Genomic DNA, 22,908 nt, shown 5'->3' with positions numbered 1-22,908 from the left:
CTAACCAAGGTATAGGGAGACCAGAACTGTGTACAGTGCTCCAAGTGTGGTCTAACCAAGGTATATGGAGACCAGAACTGTGCACAGTGCTCCAAGTGTGGTCTAACCAAGGTATAGGGAGACCAGAACTGTGCACGGTGCTCCAAGTGTGGTCTAACCAAGGTATATGGAGACCAGAACTGTGCACAGTGCTCCAAGTGTGGTCTAACCAAGGTATAGGGAGACCAGAACTGTGCACGGTGCTCCAAGTGTGGTCTAACCAGGGTATATGGAGACCAGAACTGTGCACGGTGCTCCAAGTGTGGTCTAACCAGGGTATATGGAGACCAGAACTGTGCACGGTGCTCCAAGTGTGGTCTAACCAGGGTATATGGAGACCAGAACTGTGCACGGTGCTCCAAGTGTGGTCTAACCAGGGTATATGGAGACCAGAACTGTGCACGGTGCTCCAAGTGTGGTCTAACCAAGGTATATGGAGACCAGAACTGTGCACAGTGCTCCAAGTGCGGTCTAACCAGGGTATATGGAGACCAGAACTGTGCACGGTGCTCCAAGTGTGGTCTAACCAAGGTATATGGAGACCAGAACTGTGCACAGTGCTCCAAGTGTGGTCTAACCAAGGTATATGGAGACCAGAACTGTGCACGGTGCTCCAAGTGTGGTCTAACCAAGGTATATGGAGACCAGAACTGTGCACGGTGCTCCAAGTGTGGTCTAACCAGGGTATATGGAGACCAGAACTGTGCACGGTGCTCCAAGTGCAGTCTAACCAAGGTAAATGGAGACCAGAACTGTGCACAGTGCTCCAAGTGTGGTCTAACCAAGGTATAGGGAGACCAGAACTGTGTACAGTGCTCCAAGTGTGGTCTAACCAAGGTATATGGAGACCAGAACTGTGCACAGTGCTCCAAGTGTGGTCTAACCAAGGTATAGGGAGACCAGAACTGTGCACGGTGCTCCAAGTGTGGTCTAACCAAGGTATATGGAGACCAGAACTGTGCACAGTGCTCCAAGTGTGGTCTAACCAAGGTATAGGGAGACCAGAACTGTGCACGGTGCTCCAAGTGTGGTCTAACCAGGGTATATGGAGACCAGAACTGTGCACGGTGCTCCAAGTGTGGTCTAACCAGGGTATATGGAGACCAGAACTGTGCACGGTGCTCCAAGTGTGGTCTAACCAGGGTATATGGAGACCAGAACTGTGCACGGTGCTCCAAGTGTGGTCTAACCAGGGTATATGGAGACCAGAACTGTGCACGGTGCTCCAAGTGTGGTCTAACCAAGGTATATGGAGACCAGAACTGTGCACAGTGCTCCAAGTGCGGTCTAACCAGGGTATATGGAGACCAGAACTGTGCACGGTGCTCCAAGTGTGGTCTAACCAAGGTATATGGAGACCAGAACTGTGCACAGTGCTCCAAGTGTGGTCTAACCAAGGTATATGGAGACCAGAACTGTGCACGGTGCTCCAAGTGTGGTCTAACCAAGGTATATGGAGACCAGAACTGTGCACGGTGCTCCAAGTGTGGTCTAACCAGGGTATATGGAGACCAGAACTGTGCACGGTGCTCCAAGTGCAGTCTAACCAAGGTAAATGGAGACCAGAACTGTGCACAGTGCTCCAAGTGTGGTCTAACCAAGGTATAGGGAGACCAGAACTGTGTACAGTGCTCCAAGTGTGGTCTAACCAAGGTATATGGAGACCAGAACTGTGCACAGTGCTCCAAGTGTGGTCTAACCAAGGTATAGGGAGACCAGAACTGTGCACGGTGCTCCAAGTGTGGTCTAACCAAGGTATATGGAGACCAGAACTGTGCACAGTGCTCCAAGTGTGGTCTAACCAAGGTATAGGGAGACCAGAACTGTGCACGGTGCTCCAAGTGTGGTCTAACCAGGGTATATGGAGACCAGAACTGTGCACGGTGCTCCAAGTGTGGTCTAACCAGGGTATATGGAGACCAGAACTGTGCACGGTGCTCCAAGTGTGGTCTAACCAGGGTATATGGAGACCAGAACTGTGCACGGTGCTCCAAGTGTGGTCTAACCAGGGTATATGGAGACCAGAACTGTGCACGGTGCTCCAAGTGTGGTCTAACCAAGGTATATGGAGACCAGAACTGTGCACAGTGCTCCAAGTGCGGTCTAACCAGGGTATATGGAGACCAGAACTGTGCACGGTGCTCCAAGTGTGGTCTAACCAAGGTATATGGAGACCAGAACTGTGCACAGTGCTCCAAGTGTGGTCTAACCAAGGTATATGGAGACCAGAACTGTGCACGGTGCTCCAAGTGTGGTCTAACCAAGGTATATGGAGACCAGAACTGTGCACGGTGCTCCAAGTGTGGTCTAACCAAGGTACATGGAGACCAGAACTGTGCACAGTGCTCCAAGTGTGGTCTAACCAAGGTATATGGAGACCAGAACTGTGCACGGTGCTCCAGGTGTAGTCTAACCAGGGTATATGGAGACCAGAACTGTGCACGGTGCTCCAAGTGTGGCCCATCTACCCACCTTGGTTCCGTATCCCTTCTCAGATTTGAAAGCTCCAATTGACCCCCAGCCTCGATAGCTCTTTGGGGGAGAGAGTTCCAGATTCCCACCACCCTTTGTGTGAAGAAGTGCTTCCTGACATCACCCCTGAACGGCCTGGCTCTAATTTGAAGGTTCTGCCCCCCTTGTTCTGGACTCCCCCCACCAGAGGAAATAGTTTCTCTCTCGATCGACCCGATCGGATCCTTTAATCATCTCAAACACCTCGATCAGATCGCCCCTTAATCTTCTACACTCGAGGGAACACAAGCCCAGTCTGTGCGACCGGTCCTCGGGATTTAACCCTTTTTAGCCCCCGGGATTTGCACTGCGTACCCCGCCCCCACCGCCTTCCCAGCAACACCGTAAGCATCCGACTTAAAAAAAAATTCATTCATGGGATGTGGGCGTCGCTGGCGAGGCCCAGCATTTATCGCCCATCCCTCGTCGCCCCTTGAGAAGGTGGTGGTGAGCCGCCTTCTTGAACCGCTGCAGTCCCGTGTGGTGAAGGTGCTCCCACAGCGCTGTTAGGGAGGGAGTTCCGGGATTTTGACCCTGTGACGATGAAGGAATGGCCGATATATTTCCAAGTCGGGATGGTGTGTGACTCGGAGGGGAACTTGGAGGTGGCGGTGTTCCCGTGCGCCTGCTGCCCTTGTCCTTCTAGGTGGAAGAGGTGGCGGGTTTGGGAGGTGCTGCCGAAGAAGCCTTGGCGAGTTGCTGCAGTGCATCTTGTAGATGGTCCACACTGCAGCCGCGGTGCGCCGGTGGTGGAGGGAGTGAATGTTTAAGGTGGTGGACGGGGTGCCGATCAAGCGGGGCTGCTTTGTCCTGGATGGTGTCGAGCTTCTCGAGTGTTGTTGGAGCTGCAACTCACCCAGGCAAGTGGAGAGTATTCCATCGCACTCCTGACTTGTGCCTTGTAGATGGTGGGAAGGCTTTGGGGAGTCAGGAGGTGAGACACACACATCAGGAGCAATGCTGAAGGCTGGTCCAGCACATTATCAAACGGATGACCATATTCCGGCAGAACTTTATATTTCTATAATCAAGGTCAATCGCAGGGTTTGCGGTTTCTGCCTGTTGATGAACAGACAGATCTGGGGCTCCGGAGAGAACAGGGACAACACCGCATTCACCTCACCAGCAACTCATCACAGAGGGAACAGAGAAAGAATTAATTCTACGGACTACGTAAGAGATATTTCAGAATCAGAAGGGGGTTTGGGGTGCTTGAATAGGGAGAGGGATCGTGCTGTGCGCAAACTGGCGGCCGCGTTTCCTACATTACAACAGTGACCACACTTCAAAAAAAGTCCTTCATTGGCTGTGAAGGGCTTTGGGATGTTCGGTGGTCGCAAAAGGCGCCGCAGAAATGAGTCTTTCTTTCCTTCCGTGCTCCGATCACGAGGAGCGTCAACGCCTGGCTAGCGGGGACAGCGCCTGGCCTTAAATACAAACCGAGGCGGCTGGTGTGCTGCGGGGCGATTCGACCGCGGGGGTCACACCGGAACGGCGATTTCCCCCGCAAGTGTGGCGGCTTGCTGACTTCGAGCCCCCCCCCGCTTCCCCCTCCCTCAGGTGGGCGAAACGCTCAAGTGTGGCCGTGAGCCAGGCGGAGCAGGAAGTGCCCGGGATTCCATTCCCCAGTCTTTGCTGAGACAAGCTGGGGGGGGCGGGGGTAAAGGGAATTGAAACCTGATCCACTGTCCTCTGCTGGAGAACACGCGTGGGGAGGGGATGGGGGTGGGGGGGTGGGGGAAGAACGGGGATTGGGCTCAGCTGCGATGCCGCCCGCAGTCAAATATCCGTCCAAAATTGGGCTCACCAATGAAGCACGGGTAGCAGAGAGTGGCTGGCACCCTGTACCGCTGCGAGAGTTAGCACCCTTGGGAGAGCAGAAGTAGTCACAAAAAAAAAAGAGTACAGGGCTAATTTTACACTGTTTCCCCATCAGTGTGATAAATGGCTTCTCCGCAGTGTCCTAGTTACTCAGCCGCTGGCAGCTACTCTCCGCAAACTGAGAGGGAGAAGAATTCTACAGTTGTCAATTTGACGGGATCAAAGGCACCTGACAAGGGACAGCTTTATTAGAGAGAAAATGATTGAGTGTGCAGCTATATTAAGCACTTGGCTGTCAAACTGTACAGTGTTGAGTGCAGGCACTGAAAAACACACACACACATACACATGCACGCACCCATTTCATTCAAGGGCAGCACGCTCCGAGAGACACCGAGCACAGCGATCCGTTGATTAGGATAGTCGGTCGTGGCTCAGTGGGTCTCTCTCTCCCGTCCCTGAATCAGAAGGTCATGGGTTCGAGCCCCCCAGTCCAGAGACCCGAGCGCAATAATCCAGGCCCGACACTCCCCCGGTGCCAGTGCTGAGGGAGCGCCGCGCCGTCGGAGGGGCGGCGCTGAGGGAGCGCCGCGCCGTCGGAGGGGCGGCACTGAGGGAGCACCGCACTGTCGGAGCGGCAGTACTGAGGGAGCGCCGCACTGTCGGAGGGGCGGCACTGAGGGAGCGCCGCACTGTCGGTGGGGCGGTACTGAGGGAGCGCCGCACTGTCGGAGGGGCGGCACCGAGGGAGCGCCGCACTGTCGGTGGGGCGGTACCGAGGGAGCGCCGCACTGTCGGAGGGGCGGCACCGAGGGAGCGCCGCACTGTCGGAGGGGCGGTACCGAGGGAGTGCCGCACTGTCGGAGGGGCGGTACCGAGGGAGCGCCGCACTGTCGGAGGGGCTGTACTGAGGGAGCGCCGCACTGTCGGAGGGGCGGTACTGAGGGAGCGCCGCACTGTCGGAGGGGCGGTACTGAGGGAGCGCCGCACTGTCGGAGGGGCGGTACTGAGGGAGCGCCGCACTGTCGGAGGGGCGGTACTGAGGGAGCGCCGCACTGTCGGAGGGGCGGTACTGAGGGAGCGCCGCACTGTCGGAGGTGCCGTCTTTCGGATGAGACAATAAACCGAGGCCCCGTCTGCCCCCTCAGGTGGATGTAAAAGATCCCACGGCCACTATTGGAAGAAGAGCAGGGGGGAGCTCTCCCCGGTGTCCTGGGCCCAATATTTATCCCTCAACCAACATCACTAAAACAGATGATCTGGTCATTTATCACATTGCTGTTTGTGGGAGCTTGCTGTGCGCAAATTGGCTGCCACGTTTCCCACATTACAACAGTGACCACACTTCAAAAAAAGTCCTTCATTGGCTGTGAAGCGCTCTGGGACGTCCTGAGGTGGGGAAAGGCGGTGGGGAGATGGGAGTTCTTCGACAAAGGGGCTGTTGAAACAATTCTCATGCCGGGTACTTAACCTGCGATAGTCTCTCCCATCGTACGAAGGCCCAGATACATTACAGCACTGGTAGATTTTTCGGTGGTGGGGGGGGATGGGTTACAAAACTCCGCAAAGGGCCGATTGCCCGACAACGTGCTTTCTAGACCGGTGGGGCGGGGGTGCACACAAACCCCAGTGCCGCAGGAACCAGTGAGTGGAGCGACAAGACGTGATCGACCAACGCCATCACCGTCGATAAATCAAAAAGTCACTTACCCGCGATCGGGCAGATAGTGGACGAAGACCGACCCCATCACGATCGCCATCGAAATCCCGAAGAAAAAGGCCAACCTCATGTTCCAGACGTCAACCACAGGATCCGAGCTGAAGCCATGGTAATCGGGATTCTGAATGAGAGGGACAGAGAGGGTGAAAGACAGCATTTGCCAGAATTATTTAGCAAGGGATCCTTTTCTCCTACTCCAGAGATCCAAGCCCCATAATCCAGGCCGACACTCCCGGTGCGGTACTGAGGGAGCGCCGCACTGCCGGAGGGGCGGTACTGAGGGAACGCCGCACTGTCGGAGGGGCGGTACTGAGGGAGCGCCGCACTGTCGGAGGGGCGGTACTGAGGGAGCGCCGCACTGTCGGAGGGGCGGTACTGAGGGAACGCCGCACTGTCGGAGGGGCGGTACTGAGGGAGCGCCGCACTGTCGGAGGGGCGGTACTGAGGGAACGCCGCACTGTCGGAGGGGCGGTACTGAGGGAGCGCCGCACTGTCGGAGGGGTGGTACTGAGGGAGCGCCGCACTGTCGGAGGGGCGGTACTGAGGGAACGCCGCACTGTCGGAGGGGCGGTACTGAGGGAGCGCCGCACTGTCGGAGGGGCGGTACTGAGGGAGCACCGCACTGTCGGAGGACCAGTACTGAGGGAGCACCGCACTGTCGGAGGACCAGTACTGAGGGAGCGCCGCACTGTCGGAGGGGCGGTACTGAGGGAACGCCGCACTGTCGGAGGGGCGGTACTGAGGGAGCGCCGCACTGTCGGAGGGGTGGTACTGAGGGAGCGCCGCACTGTCGGAGGGGCGGTACTGAGGGAACGCCGCACTGTCGGAGGGGCGGTACTGAGGGAGCGCCGCACTGTCGGAGGGGCGGTACTGAGGGAGCACCGCACTGTCGGAGGACCAGTACTGAGGGAGCGCCGCACTGTCGGAGGGGCGGTACTGAGGGAACGCCGCACTGTCGGAGGGGCGGTACTGAGGGAGCGCCGCACTGTCGGAGGGGCGGTACTGAGGGAGCGCCGCACTGTCGGAGGGGCGGTACTGAGGGAGCGCCGCACTGCCGGAGGGGCGGTACTGAGGGAGCGCCGCACTGCCGGAGGGGCGGTACCAAGGGAGCGCCGCACTGCCGGAGGGGCGGTACCAAGGGAGCGCCGCACTGCCGGATGGTCGGTACTGAGGGAGCGCCGCACTGCCAGATGGTCGGTACCGAGGGAGCGCCGCACTGCCGGAGGGGCGGTACCGAGGGAGCGCCGCACTGTCGGAGGGGCGGTACCGAGGGAGCGCCGCACTGTCGGAGGGGCGGTACCGAGGGAGCGCCGCACTGTCGGAGGGGCGGTACGGAGGGAGCGCCGCACTGTCGGAGGGGCGGTACTGAGGGAGCGCCGCACTGCCGGAGGGGCGGTACCGAGGGAGCGCCGCACTGCCGGATGGTCGGTACCGAGGGAGCGCCGCACTGCCGGAGGGGCGGTACCAAGGGAGCGCCACACTGCCGGATGGTCGGTACCGAGGGAGCGCCGCACTGCCAGATGGTCGGTACCGAGGGAGCGCTGCACTGCCGGAGGGGCGGTACTGAGGGAGCGCCGCACTGTCGGAGGGGCGGTACTGAGGGAGCGCCGCACTGTCGGAGGGGCGGTACTGAGGGAGCGCCGCACTGTCGGTGGGGCGGTACCGAGGGAGCGCCGCACTGTCGGAGGGGCGGTACTGAGGGAGCGCCGCACTGCCGGAGGGGCGGTACCGAGGGAGCGCCGCACTGTCGGAGGGGTGGTACCGAGGGAGCGCTGCACTGTCGGAGGGGCCATTAAAGCAGAGGCCCCACTTTGGGACGTCCCGAGGTGGGGAAAGGCAGTGGAGAGATGCGAGTCGGTCTTTCTTACCTAGTCTCCCGCCCACACAGGCCACCAGAGCCTCTTGTAACTGGGCACACCAAACTGCCGCTACCTCCCACCCCCACCCCCCCAGTTAGCTCTGCCCCAGGGCCCCGCTTGCTACCCCCGTCGTGCGAGGAAGTGAACGGAACAGACTGTTAATATGTGGGCAAAAGTAGGTCGAGGCAATTCTCTCTCGCGCTGTACGAGCACAGAGAACCTCGACACAATCAGGAATCCAATGCGTGAGGCGTGGCTGCGATAAGCGAGGTTGGGGGGGGCAGACGGTCACGGGAACGACGGGCCCAGGGGTGGTTTGGCGGGTAGCGCAAAGGGAGCGTGCAGCAAGTACCGGACGAGTTCGAGTATACAGCACTGAGGGGGCAGAAGCATTCACCGTGCCAGCTCGCGAGGGTTCAGAGAGCGGACACGGATGGAGGGTCATCGCGTCTCCTCATCTCCCCCTCTGGTCCCTTTACTGATTATCTTCAATCTGTGTCCTCTGGTGAGACCGCACCTGGAATACTGCGTACAGTTTTGGTGTCCATACTTAAGAAAAGACATACTTGCTCTCGAGTCAGTACAAAGAAGGTTCACTCGGTTAATCCCGGGGATGAGGGGGTGGTCATATGAGGAGAGGTTGAGTAGATTGGGACTCTACTCATTGGAGTTCAGAAGAATGAGAGGCGATCTTATTGAAACATATAAGATTGTGAAGGGGTTGGATCGGGTGGATGCGGTGAGGATGTTCCCAATGATGGGTGAAACTAGAACTAGGGGGCATAATCTTAAAATAAGGGGCTGCTCTTTCAAAACTGAGATGAGGAGAAACTTCTTCACTCAGAGGGTGGTAGGTTTGTGGAATTTGCTGCCCCAGAAAGCTGTGGAAGCTACATCATTAAATAAATTTAAAACAGAAATAGATAGTTTCCTAGAAGTAAAGGGAATTAAGGGTTACGGGGAGCGGGCAGGAAATTGGACATGAGTCTAGGTTCGGATCAGTCATGGCCCTGTGGGTAGTGGAGTGGGCCCAGGGGCCGTGTAGCCTTGTTCTGCTCCTATTTCGTGTGTCTAATTCTGTGTTAGATTTCAGGAGATGGTTTTATTCCTGTTCCTGGCTGGGGTGGAGATCGCCTTTACAGAAGGTAAGTACTGTAGAAAATATTAGGGACAGAGTGATCTCCTGGAAGAATTTCGATCGCCTAGATGGGTCGGAGAGGAATTTCCCAGATTTTTTTCTCCCAAATTGGCCATTGGGTCTTTATCTGGTTTTTCGCCTCTCCCGGGAGATCACGTGGGTTCGGGTGGATGCAGAGTGATAGAAGATTTGAGGTTAGGATCAGATCAGCCATGATCTTATTGAATGGCGGAGCAGGCTCGAGGGGCCGATTGGCCGACTCCTGCTCCTATTTCTTATGTTCTTATGTTACCGCCCCTCCTGCCACTGGAAACAGCTTCTCCCGATTTACGCTTGTCAAATATCCTTCGCGATTTTGAACAGCTCCATCAAATCTATTGGGAACCTAAGTTGTGAGGAGGATGCGAGGAGGCTTCAAGGGGATATAGACAGGCGAAGTGAGTGGGCAAGAACACGGCAAATGGAATATAATGCGGAGAAATGCGAAGTTATCCACTTTGGTAGGAAAAATAGAAAAGCAGAGTATTTTTTAAATGGGGAGAGATTGGGAAATGTTGGTGTTCAGAGGGACCTGGGTGTCCTTGTACACGAATCACTGAAAGTTAACATGCAGGTACAGCAAGCAATTCGGAAAGCAAATGGTACGTTGGCCTTTATTACAAGAGGATTTGAGTATAAGAGTAAAGATGTCTTACTGCAATTATACAGGGCCCTGGTGAGATCACACCTGGGAGTATTGTGTACAGTTTTGGTCTCCTTACCTAAGGAAGGATATACTTGCCTTAGAGGCGGTGTAACGAAGGTTCACCAGACTGGTTCCTGGGATGGGGGGATTGCCCCATGAGGAGAGGTTGAGTAGATTGGGCCGATATTCTCTAGAGTTTAGAAGAATGAGAGGTGATCTGATTGAAACATATCAGATTCTGAGGGGGATTGACAGGGTAGATGCTGAGAGGCTGTTTCCCCCCTGGCTGGAGAGTCTAGAACCAGGGGTCACAGTCTCAGGATAAGGGGTCGGCCATTTTAGGACTGAGATGAGGAGGAATTTCTTCACTCAGAGGGCGGTGAATCTTTGGAATTCTCTGCCCCAGAGGGCTGTGGAGGCTCAGTCGTTGAGTAGATTCAAGGCTGAGATCGAGAGATTTTTGGACTCGAGGGGAACCGAGGGATCGGGCGGGAAAGTGGAGTTGAGGTCGAAGATCAGCCGTGATCTTACTGAATGGCGGAGCAGGCTCGAGGGGCCGAATGGCCGACTCCTGCTCCTCATTCTTATGTTCTTAAATCTCATCTTAACCTTCTCTGCTCTAAGGAGAACAACCCCAGCTTCTCCAGTCTCTCCACATCACTGAAGTCCCTCATCCCTGGTACCATTCTGGTCAATCTCCCCTTAACCTTCTCTGCTCTAAGGAGAACAATCCCAGCTTCTCCAGTCTCTCCACGTCACTGAAGCCCCTCATCCCTGGTACCATTCTGGTCAATCTCCCCTTAACCTTCTCTGCTCTAAGGAGAACAATCCCAGCTTCTCCAGTCTCTCCACATCACTGAAGTCCCTCATCCCTGGTACCATTCTGCTCAATCTCCCCTTAACCTTCTCTGCTCTAAGGAGAACAATCCCAGCTTCTCCAGTCTCTCCACATCACTGAAGTCCCTCATCCCTGGTACCATTCTGGTCAATCTCCCCGTAACCTTCTCTGTTCTAGGGAGAACAACCCCAGCTTCTCCAGTCCATCCACATCACTGAAGTCCCTCATCCCTGGAACCATTCTGGTCAATCTCCCCGTAACCTTCTCTGCTCCAAGGAGAACAACCCCAGCTTCTCCACTCTCTCCACATCACTGAAGTCCCTCATCCCCTGGTACCATTCTGGTCAATCTCCTCTGCGCCCTCTCCAGGGGCGTGGCACGGCGCCCTTGCTAAAGCGTGCTGTGTCCAGAGCCGGGCACCACGTTGTCGGGAAAGGCTGCTCACAGTCTGCGCTCAGCGAGGGCCCCGCCGTCGCCAGCCTTCAGTGAGTTAAGGCGCCTCCACTGCCCATGAATCGGCGGCTGGTTGAATGCAGCTGCAGAAGTCCGCAGAGAATAATTCAGCGAGAGGCAGCTGAGGCAGAGAGGGGAGAAGCGCGGTAGAGCGGAGCTCCCCTGACAATACTCCGCTCCACTTCCCCGCCACTCTCACTGCGTCCCTGCCCGTTAAATCAGCGCACAGTGCACACAACAAATCAAAATAAAGACCCATTCAGCTCATCGAGCTGGACGCGCTGATTAAAAGCAACAGTGCACTGACACACTTCCCAGCTATTTATAAACCTTTTATTTTTAAATTCATTCTGGGGATATGGCAAGGCCGGCGTTTATTGCCCATCCCTAATCGCCCTTGAGAAGGTGGCGGTGAGCCGCCTTCTTGAACCGCTGCAGTCCGTGTGGTGAAGGTGCTCCCACAGTGCCGTTTGGGAGGGAGCGTGCGGGGGCCATGGCAGACGTGAGCAGAGGGTCTGTGAGCGTCCGTAGCGCTCTCACCTCGGTGATAGGAGGTGGTCGTGGGTTCGAGCCCCACTCTAGAGATTCGAGCCCCATAATCCAGGCCCTACACTCCGCCCAGTGCCGGTACTGAGGGAGCGCCGCACTGTCGGAGGGGGAGTACTGAGGGAGCGCCGCACTGTCGGAGGGGCGGTACTGAGGGAGCGCCGCACTGTCGGAGGGGCGGTGCTGAGGGAGCGCCGCACTGTCGGAGGGGCGGTACTGAGGGAGCGCCGCACTGTCGGAGGGTCGGTACTGAGGGAGTGCCGCACTGTCGGAGGGGGAGTACTGAGGGAGCGCCGCACTGTCGGAGGGGGAGTACTGAGGGAGCGCCGCACTGTCGGAGGGGCGGTACTGAGAGATCGCCGCACTGTCGGAGGGGCGGTACCGAGGGAGCGCCGCACTGTCGGAGGGGCGGTACCGAGGGAGCGCCGCACTGTCGGAGGGGCGGTACCGAGGGAGCGCCGCACTGTCGGAGGGGCGGTACCGAGGGAGCGCCGCACTGTCGGAGGGGCGGTACTGAGAGAGCGCCGCACTGTCGGAGGGGTGGTACTGAGGGAGCGCCGCACTGTCGGAGGGGCGGTACTGAGGGAGCGGTACTGAGGGAGCGCCGCACTGTCAGAGGGGCGGTACCAAGGGAGCGCCGCACTGTCGGAGGGGCAGTACTGAGGGAACGCCGCACTGTCGGAGGGGCGGTTCCGAGGGAGCGCCGCACTGTTGGAGGATCGAATGAGATGTTAAACCAGAGGCCCCGACTGCCCTCTCAGATCTCACTGCCACTATCTCAATGAATGTACGGCTCTGATGCCTACCATAGTTGAATAGGACAGAGGAGGAGGCCTTTGAGATTGGAAGGTGAGGCTGTGGAGAGAGCAGGACACCTTGATCAGGAGGATATCAAGTCGAATGGATCGGAGGACGGTGAGCCAGTGTGAGACCAGCAAGGATTTATAGGGGTGTGGATCAGTGAGCATATCTGAAATGAGGAGACCATTCAGCCCCTCGAGCCTGTTACATTAGGAACAGGAGGAGGCCATTCAGCCCCTCGAGCCTGTTACATTAGGAACAGGGGGAGGTCGTTCAGCCCCTCGAGCCTGTTACATTAGGAACAGGAGGAGGCCGTTCAGCCCCTCAAGCCTGTTACATTAGGAACAGGAGGAGGCCGTTCAGCCCCTCGAGCCTGTTACATTAGGAACAGGAGGAGGCCATTCAGCCCCTCGAGCCTGTTACATTAGGAACAGGAGGAGGCCATTCAGCCCCCTCGAGCCTGTTTACTCCCCATATCTCAGGGCAATATTGCATTATCACTACTGCACTGTCGGAGGTGCCGTCTTTCAGGATGAGGCATTAAACCGAGGCCCCGTCTGCTCTCTGAGATGGACGTAAAAGATCCCACGGCCACTACTGGAAGAAGAGCGGCGGGGGGCCGGGGGGGAGATCTCCCCGGTGTCCTGGGGCCGATAACAGATGACTAACTACAGAGGGCGTCACCCAAATACAGACATTCAACATATGCGGGGCATGACCAGAGGCCCAATCACGCTTAGATGATCAACTATGGAGGGCATCACCCGAGTACAGATATTCAATAGTTAGGATAGCAACAGTAGAAGCCCAATCACACTCAGGTGCGCTTGCAACCGTCTTCATCCAGGAGTGCAGAGTGGATGATCCATATTGGCCTCCTCCCGTGGTCCCCACCCTGACAGAAGCCAGTATTCAGCCAATTCGATTCACTCCACGTGATGCAGAGAAACTCCAGTAATGATTTGGACAGGTTGGGTGATTGGGCAGAAACATGGCAGATGCAGTATAACGTGGATAAATGCGAGGTTATCCACTTTGGTGTCAAAAACAGGAAGACAGATTATTATCTGAATGGCAATAGATTGGGAGAAGGGGAAGTGCAACGAGACCTGGGTGTCCTTGTGCACCAGTCGCTGAAGGTGAGCATGCAGGTGCAGCAGGCGGATAAGAAGGCAAATGGTATGTTGGCCTTCGTAACGAGAGGATTCGAGTACAGGAGCAAGTGTGTCTTGCTGCAGTTGTACAGGGCCTTGGTGAGACCACACCTTGAGCATTGTGTGCAGTTTTGGTCGCCTTATCTGAGGAAGGATGTTCTTGCCATGGAGGGAGTGCAGCGAAGATTCACCAGACTGATACCTGGGATGGCAGGAATGACGTATGAGGAGAGATTGGGTCGATTGGGCTTGTACTCGCTGGAGTTTAGAAGAATGAGAGGGGATCTCACTGAAACTTATAAAATGCTAACAGGACTAGACAGACTAGATGCAGGAAGGATGTTCCCGATGGCGGGGGAGTCCAGAACCAGGGGTCACAGTCTAAGGATAAGGGGTAAGCCATTTAGGACTGAGATGAGGAGGATTTTCTTCACCCAGAGAGTGGTGAACCTGTGGAATTCTCTACCACAGAAGGCAGTTGAGGCCAATTCAGTAAATATATTCAAGAAGGAGTTGGATATATTTCTTAAGGCTAAAGGGATCAAGGGATATGGGGAGAAAGCAGGGACAGGGTACTGAGTTTGGATGATCAGCCATGATCGCATTAAATGGCGGAGCAGGCTCGAGGGGCCGAATGGCCGACTCCTGCTCCTATCTTCTATGTTTCTATGTCAAGAAATGGCTGAGCGCACTGGATATAGCAAAGGCTGTGGGTCCCGACAACATCCTGTCTGTCGTGCTGAAGACTTGCGCTCCAGAACTAGCCAGGCTGCTCCAGTACAGCTACAACGCTGGCATCTACCCGACAATGTGGAAAACTGCCCAGGTATGGCCCGGCCACACAAAGCAGGACAAATCCAACCCGGCCAATTACCGCCCCATCAGTCTACTCTCAATCACCAGCAAAGTGATGGACGGTGTCGTCGACAGTGCCATCAAGGGAGCATCACCGGAAGCCCAGTCACAATCAGATGATCAACTACAGGGGGCCTCACCCAATTACTGATGATCAACTATGAAGGGCATCACCTTTGTGCAGATAGTCAATACTTGCGGGGCATCACGGGAGGCCTCATCACAATCAGATGATCCACTACAGGGGACATCACCCAATTACAGATATTCAACACTGTGTGGGAGCATCGCCGGAAGCCCGGCCAGATAATCAACTATGGTGGGCATCACCTGATTACAGATATTTGACACTGTGTGGGAGCATCACCAGAAGTCTCATCACAATCAGGTGATCAACTAGGGAGGGCATCACCCCATTACAGATATTCGACCTTGTGGGGAAGTCAGCAGAAGCCCAATCACCCTCAGATGATCAACCAGGGAGGGCATCACCCTCAGATGATCAACCAGGGAGGGCATCACCCTCAGATGATCAACCAGGGAGGGCATCACCCTCAGATGATCAACCAGGGAGGGCATCACCCTCAGATGATCAACCGGGGAGGGCATCACCCTCAGATGATCAACCGGGGAGGGCATCACCCTCAGATGATCAACCGGGGAGGGCATCACCCTCAGATGATCAACCGAGGAGGGCATCACCCTCAGATGATCAACCGGGGAGGGCATCAACCGGGGAGGGCATCACCCTCAGATGATCAACCGGGGAGGGCATCACCCTCAGATGATCAACCGGGGAGGGCATCACCCTCAGATGATCAACCGGGGAGGGCATCACCCTCAGATGATCAACCGGGGAGGGCATCACCCTCAGATGATCAACCGGGGAGGGCATCACCCTCAGATGATCAACCGGGGAGGGCATCACCCTCAGATGATCAACCGAGGAGGGCATCACCCTCAGATGATCAACCGGGGAGGGCATCAACCGGGGAGGGCATCACCCTCAGATGATCAACCGGGGAGGGCATCACCCTCAGATGATCAACCGGGGAGGGCATCACCCTCAGATGATCAACCGGGGAGGGCATCACCCTCAGATGATCAACCGGGGAGGGCATCACCCTCAGATGATCAACCGGGGAGGGCATCACCCCTCAGATGATCAACCGGGGAGGGCATCACCCCTCAGATGATCAACCAGGGAGGGCATCACCCTCAGATGATCAACCAAGGAGGGCATCACGCCCCAGATAATCAACCAGGGAGGGCATCACCCCCAATTAGATATTCGACCTTGTGGGGGAAGCCCAATCACCCTCAGATGATCAACCAGGGAGGGCATCACCCCCAATTACAGATATTCGACCTCGTGGGGAAGCCCAATCACCCTCAGATGATCAACCAGGGAGGGCATCACCCCCAATTACAGATATTCGACCTTGTGGGGGAAGCCCAATCACCCTCAGATGATCAACCAGGGAGGGCATCACCGTCAGATGATCAACCAGGGAGGGCATCACGTCCCAGATGATCAACCAGGGAGGGCATCACCCCCAATTACAGATATTCGACCTTGCGGGGGAAGCCCAATCAGCCTCAGATGATCAACCAGGGAGGGCATCACCCCAATTACAGATATTCGACTTTGTGGGTAAGTCACCAGAAGCCCCATCACCTCCCAGATGATCAACCAGGGAGGGCGTCACCCCCAATTACAGATATTCGACCTTGTGGGGAAGCCCAATCACCCTCAGATGATTAACTAGGGAGGGCATCACCCCCAATTACAGATATTCGACCTTGTGGGGAAGCCCAATCACCCTCAGATGACTTTAAATCGACCTCTCCCTCCCTCCTCCTCCTCACCTGGTCGTACAGATTGACCTCGGCGGGCGCAGCGTCGCCGTGGCCGACCCGCAGCTCATGGGCCGTGGCCGGGGCCTGGGCCAGGGCCGGGGCCGAGCCCGAGGCCCAACAGCGGGAGGCCGGGGACAGGAGCCCGAGTCCTGGGGGGCGGCGGCGGCAGCAGAGCAGCAGTGGCCGCCTGAGCAAGAGGACACCAGAGAGCGCCGCCATCTTCCAGCGAACTTCACCTTCGTCCGACCGTCCTCCCTTTAACCCGCCCTGACTGACAGCCCCCGCCCGCCAATCAGCGTCCGCCCCGACCACCAGCCCGCCAATCAGCGTGCGGCGGAGGCACGCAGGCACGTTCTTAAAGGCGCACTACCACCCTCGCCCGCTTGCTTTTTAATTTTGTTCTACACACCCCAAAAAGAAAAAAAAATACATATGCAGGCAAATGCCACCCTGCAAGCCACTACTTCCAATCTGCCTTCCCCTTTTCCCTCAACCAGAGGGGGGATTCCCCCTCCACCGTGTCCGTCCCGTCTCCTGCAAGTGCAGCGAACAGCGAGGAGGAGAGGGATAGACTTCAAGGGGACAGACAGGCCGGTGGGGTGGGCGGACAGGTGGCAAATGCAGTTTAACAACAACAACTTGTATTTTTATAGCACCTTTAACGTAGTAAAACGTCCCAAGGCGCTGCACGGGAGTGTTATAAGACAAAAAATTTGACACCGAGCCACAGAAGGATAAATTAGGGCAGGTGACCAAAAGCTTGGTCAAAGGGGTAGGGTTTGAGGAGCGTCTTAAAGGAGAGAGAGGTAGCGAGGCGGAGGGGCTCAGGCAGGGAATTCCAGAGCTTAGGGCCTAGGCAACAGAAGGCATGGCCGCCAATGGTTGAGCGATTATAAGCGGGGATGCTCAAGAGGGCAGAATTAGAGGAGCGCAGATATCTCGGTGGGGGGGGGGTATGTAGGGCTGAAGGAGGCTACAGAGTTAGGGAGGGACAAGGCCATGGAGGGATTTGAAACCAAGGATGAGAATTTTGAAATCGAGGCGATGCTTAACCGGGAGCCAATGTAGGTCAGCGAGCACAGGGGTGATGGGAGAACGGGACTTGGTGCGAGTTAGGACACGGGCAGCCGAGTTTTGGATGACCTCAAGTTTGCGTAGGGTGGAACGTGGGAGGCCGGCCAGGAGTGCGTTGGAATAGTCAAGTCTAGAGGTAACAAAGGCAGGGATGAGGGTTTCAGCAGCGGATGAGCTGAGGCGAGGGCGGCACGGTGGCATAGTGGTTAGCACTGTTGCCTCACAGCGCCAGGGACCCGGGTTCGAATCCGGCCTCGGGCGACTGTCTGTGTGGAGTTTGCACATTCTCCCCGTGTTTGCGTGGGTTTCCTCCGGGTGCTCCAGTTTCCTCCCACAGTCCAAAGATGTGCGGGTTAGGTTGATTGGCTGTGATAAATTGACCCTTAGTGTTGGGGGGATTAGATGCGTGGGGTTACGGGGATGGGGTGGGATATGTGTTGGTGTAGGGGTTACGGGGATCGGGTGGGATATGTGTCGGTGCAGGCTCGATGGGCCGAAATGGCCTCTATCTGCACTGTGGGGTTTCTGTGATTCTGAAAAGTGCAAAGTGATACATTTTGGTCGGACGAACGAGGAAAAGCAATATAAACTAAAAGGGTACAATCCTAAAGGGGAGTGCCAATAAAGCGATTTGTATTGTATTATTGTATTGCATGAACAGAGGGACCTGGGGGTGTATGTGCACAAATCGTTGAAGGTGGCAGGGCAGGTTGAGAAAACGTGATCCTGGGTATCATAAATAGAGGCACAGAATACAAAAGCAAGGAAGATATGATGAACCTGTATAAAACACTAGTTCGGCCTCAACTGGAGTATTGTGTCCAGTTCTGGGCACCGCACTTTAGGAAGGATGTCAAGGCCTTGGCGAGGGTGCAGAGGAGATTGACCAGAATGGTCCCAGGGATGAGGGACTTCAGTGATGTGGAGAGACTGGAGAAGCTGGGATTGTTCTCCTAAGAGCAGAGAAGGTTAAGGGGAGATTGACCAGAATGGTACCAGGGATGAGGGACTTCAGTGACGTGGAGAGACTGGAGAAGCTGGGATTGTTCTCCTTATAGCAGAGAAGGTTAAGGGGGAGATTGACCAGAATGGTACCAGGGATGAGGGACTTCAGTGATGTGGAGAGACTGGAGAAGCTGGGATTGTTCTCCTTGGAGCAGAGAAGGTTAAGGGGAGATTGACCAGAATGGTACCAGGGATGAGGGACTTCAGTGATGTGGAGAGACTGGAGAAGCTGGGATTGTTCTCCTTATAGCAGAGAAGGTTAAGGGGGAGATTGACCAGAATGGTACCAGGGATGAGGGACTTCAGTGATGTGGAGAGACTGGAGAAGCTGGGGTTGTTCTCCTTAGAGCAGAGAAGGTTACGGGGAGATTGACCAGAATGGTACCAGGGATGAGGGACTTCAGTGACGTGGAGAGACTGGAGAAGCTGGGGTTGTTCTCCTTGGAGCAGAGAAGGTTAAGGGGAGATTGACCAGAATGGTACCGGGGATGAGGGACTTCAGTGATGTGGAGAGACTGGAGAAGCTGGGATTGTTCTCTTTAGAGCAGAGAAGGTTAAGGGGAGATTGACCAGAATGGTCCCAGGGGATGAGGGACTTTAGTGACGTGGAGAGACTGGAGAAGCTGGGATTGTTCTCCTTAGAGCAGAGAAGGTTAAGGGGAGATTGACCAGAATGGTCCCAGGGATGAGGGACTTCAGTGATGTGGAGAGACTGGAGAAGCTGGGATTGTTCTCCTTAGAGCAGAGAAGGTTAAGGGGAGATTGACCAGATTGGTACCAGGGATGAGGAACTTCAGTGATGTGGAGAGACTGGAGAAGCTGGGATTGTTCTCCTTAGAGCAGAGAAGGTTAAGGGGAGATTGACCGGAATGGTCCCAGGGGATGAGGGACTTCAGTGACGTGGAGAGACTGGAGAAGCTGGGGTTGTTCTCCTTAGAGCAGAGAAGGTTGAGAGGAGATCTGATAGAGATGTTCAAAATCATGAGAGTAGATAGAGAGAAACTGTTCCCATTGGCGGAAGGGTCGAGAACCAGAGGACACAGATTTAAGGTGATTGGCAGAAGAACCAAAGGCGACATGAGGAAAACTCTTTTACGCAGCGAGTGGTGAGGATCTGGAACGCACTGCCTGAGAGGGTGATGGAGGCAGACTCAATCGTGGCTTTCAAAAGGGAATTGGAGAAGTACCTGAAGGAAAAAGAATTTGCAGGGCTACGGGGAAAGGGCGGGGGAGTGGGACTGTCTGAAGTGCTCTTGCAGAGAGAGCCGGCACGGGCTCGACAGGCCGAATGGCCTCCTCCTGTGCTGTAACCATTCTATGATGTTCTGCTCTCACCCCTTCTCCCTCCCAGGGCCACGATAGGGTTCCCCTTGTCCTCACCTTTCACCCCACCAGCCTCCACGTTCAACGGATCGTCCTCCGCCATTTCCACCACCTCCAGCGTGATCCCACCACCAAACGCACCATCCCCTCCCCTCCCCTCCCCACATTCTGAAGGGGTCGCTCCCTCCGCGACACCCTGGTCCATTCCTCAATCACCCCCAACAGCCTCTCCCCCCTCCCCACGGCACCTTCCCGTGCAATCGCAGCAGGTAAACCATGCCAAATAAAAACCTCCGATTTAGGAGTCACGCTCGACTGACACAGTAGATGCTGAGAGGTTGTTTCCCCCTGGCTGGAGAGTCCAGAACCATAGAAACATAGAAGATAGGAGCAGGAGTAGGCCATTCGGCCCCTCGAGCCTGCTCCGCCATTTAATGAGATCATGGCTGATCATCCAAATTCAGTACCCTGTCCCTGCCTTCTCCCCATATCCCTTGATCCCTTTAGCCTTAAGAAATATATCCAACTCCTTCTTGAATATATTTAATGAATTGGCCTCTACTGCCTTGTGTGGTAGAGAATTCCACAGGTTCACCACTCTCTGGGTGAAGAAATTTCTCTTCATCTCTGTCCTAAATGGCTTACCCCTTATCCTTAGACTGTGACCCCTGCTTCTGGACTCCCCCGCCATCGGGAACATCCTTCCTGCATCAAGTCTGTCTAGTCCTGTCAGAATTTTATACGTTTCAATGAGATCCCCTCTCATTCTTCTAAACTCCAGCGAGTATAAGCCCAATCGACCCAATCTCTCCTCATACGTCATTCCTGCCATCCCAGGTATCAGCCTGGTGAATCTTCGCTGCACTCCCTCCATGGCAAGAGCATCCTTCCTCAGATAAGGCGACCAAAACTGCACACAATACTCAAGGTGCGGTCTCACCAAGGCCCTGTACAACTGCAGCAAGACATCCTTGCTCCTGTACTCGAACCCTCTCGCTACGAAGGCCAACATACCATTTGCCTTCTTAACCGCCTGCTGCACCTGCATGCTTACCTTCAGCGACTGGTGCACAAGGACACCCAGGTCTCGTTGCATTTCCCCTTCTCCCAATCTATTGCCGTTCAGATAATAATCTGCCTTCCTGTTTTTGACACCAAAGTGGATAACCTCGCATTTATCCACATTATGTTGCATCTGCCATGCTTCTGCTCAATTACCTAATCTGTCCAAACCATCCTGGAGTTTCTCGGCATCCTCCTCACAGCACACACGCCCGGATGGAAGCATCCCCATCAGACGACTGTGCGGCGCCTAATCAGACCCACCCTGGAGCACATCAGTGAACACTGCCCTCAGAGGAAATTCGCAGGCAGCCTACAACACATCTGCGCATGACACACCGGAAGCTTTGGCCTGGACAGCCGACTTAGATATTGAGATTTGCTTTGCTGTACGAAAGAAGAAGGTTCTCGGAGCCCTGCTTGGCGACCCGGAAGGGAAGGAGGAAGATTTCCCCCTCCGTCCGTCTCCCCTCTACCCCCAGAGGCCGCCGATGGCACCTTGCCCAAGTGGCCACTCCGATGCGGAACGTAAGCGGAATACTTGGTCACGGACGGACACACTTTTGTTATTATTTCATAAATAAATAGACGTTTTCATTATGAACAGCTAGCTTGAGCTAGTCATTTATTCAGCCATGTGGACTAGTGTACAGGCATCCATCTTGACTATTGCCTTGTGGGTAGCCCACTACTGAACATACAGCTCCACCTAGTGTACCATTCTAGAATGACATGTTACTGATCATTACATCCCCCTTCCTTAGAGGTTAAACAAAATCAATATCAATCAATCATAACGACATAAACATCTTCACAACAGTCAACACATTTTCAAAGCTTTACTTTATGAACTCTAAGCTTTTCATTCTTTATTATAGTTTTCTTTATACTCAAAGATTAAGTCTATCAGGCTTTTTTCCTTCACGTGTCGATCTTCTCAGCACAGGTAGGTCTAATGTGTTTTCATGAGAGCCTGTACGTGTGTTTGTGTTAGATTGTTCTGGTGGTGAGTGACAAGATTCAGTCATCGATTTGCTCTCGGATAGTTTCTTGTGTTTTCAGGAGGGAATGGCGGTTCCTCCTGAGAATCTGTCCTTCCTCAGTTTTAACAGTGTATGACCTTGGTCCTACTTCCTCAAGAACTGTAGCTTTCCTGTTCCATGCATCTGGATCCCTGTTATGTTCATAAATAAATAGACGTTTTCATTATGAACAGCTAGCTTGAGCTAGTCATTTATTCAGCCATGTGGACTAGTGTACAGGCATCCATCTTGACTACTGCCTTGTGGGTAGCCCACTATTAAACATACAGCTCCACCTAGTGTACCATTCTAGAACGACATGTTACTGATCATTACAACTTTCATGCTCAGAAAAGCAGATGCCCGGGGAGGGAATCTTGCATCTTCCGCGGAAAGAAATGACTCCCATTTCTCCAGCGCCTTTCACCACCTCAGGACAGCCCAAAGCCCTTCACAGCCAATGAAGGACTTTTGAAGTGCGGTCACTGTTGTAATGTAGGAAACGCGTCAGCCAATTTGCGCACAGCAAGCTCCCACAAACAGCAATGTGATAATGATCAGATCAGCTGCTTTTAGTGATGTTGGTTGAGGGATAAATATTGGCCCCAGGACACCGGGGAGAACTCCCCCCTGCTCTTCTTCCAATAGTGGCCGTGGGATCTTTTACGTCCACCTGAGAGAGCAGACAGGGCCTCAGGTTAATGTCTCATCTGAAAGACGGCCCCTCCGACAGTGCGGTGCTCCCTCAGTACTGCCCCTCCGACAGTGCGGCGCTCCCTCAGTACCGCCCCTCCGGCAGTGCGGCGCTCCCTCAGTACCGCCCCTCCGACAGTGCGGCGCTCCCTCAGTACCCCCCCTCCGACAGTGCGGCGCTCCCTCAGTACCGCCCCTCCGGCAGTGCGGCGCTCCCTCAGTACCACCCCACCGACAGTGCGGCGCTCCCTCAGTACCGCCCCTCCGACAGTGCGACGCTCCCTCAGTACTGCCCCTCCGACAGTGCTGCGCTCCCTCAGTACTGCCCCTCCGACAGTGCGTCCCTCCCTCAGTACTGCCCCTCTCACAGTGTGGCGCTCCCTCAGTACTGCCCCTCCAACAGTGCGCCTCTCCCTCAGTACCGCCCCTCCGACTGTGCGGCGCTCACT

The 22,908-nt window shown here is 55.2% G+C and overlaps 1 protein-coding gene across 1 annotated transcript in view; it reads right to left on the bottom strand.

The window, feature by feature from the left end:
• The window catches only part of ndufb11 (NADH:ubiquinone oxidoreductase subunit B11), a 35,178-nt gene extending 18,626 nt beyond the window's left edge, over positions 1–16,552 (bottom strand). Inside the window, exons 1-2 of the mRNA XM_085978913.1 lie at positions 16,290–16,552; positions 6,082–6,212 (exon numbers count right to left, since the gene is read on the bottom strand). Coding sequence (XP_085835039.1) covers positions 6,082–6,212; positions 16,290–16,499 — 341 coding nt within the window. The 5' untranslated portion in view covers positions 16,500–16,552. The remainder of the gene's footprint in view (positions 1–6,081; positions 6,213–16,289) is intronic.
• Between the last annotated feature and the right edge of the window lie 6,356 nt (positions 16,553–22,908).

Source organism: Somniosus microcephalus, unplaced genomic scaffold (assembly GCF_052327205.1).
Source record: "Somniosus microcephalus isolate GS21.2 unplaced genomic scaffold, FLI_Smic_1.0 unresolved_chr7, whole genome shotgun sequence".
Lineage (NCBI taxonomy): Eukaryota > Metazoa > Chordata > Chondrichthyes > Squaliformes > Somniosidae > Somniosus > Somniosus microcephalus.
The sequence above is the reverse complement of the archived record's forward strand: the minus strand, read 5'-3'. Positions and strand labels throughout refer to the sequence as shown.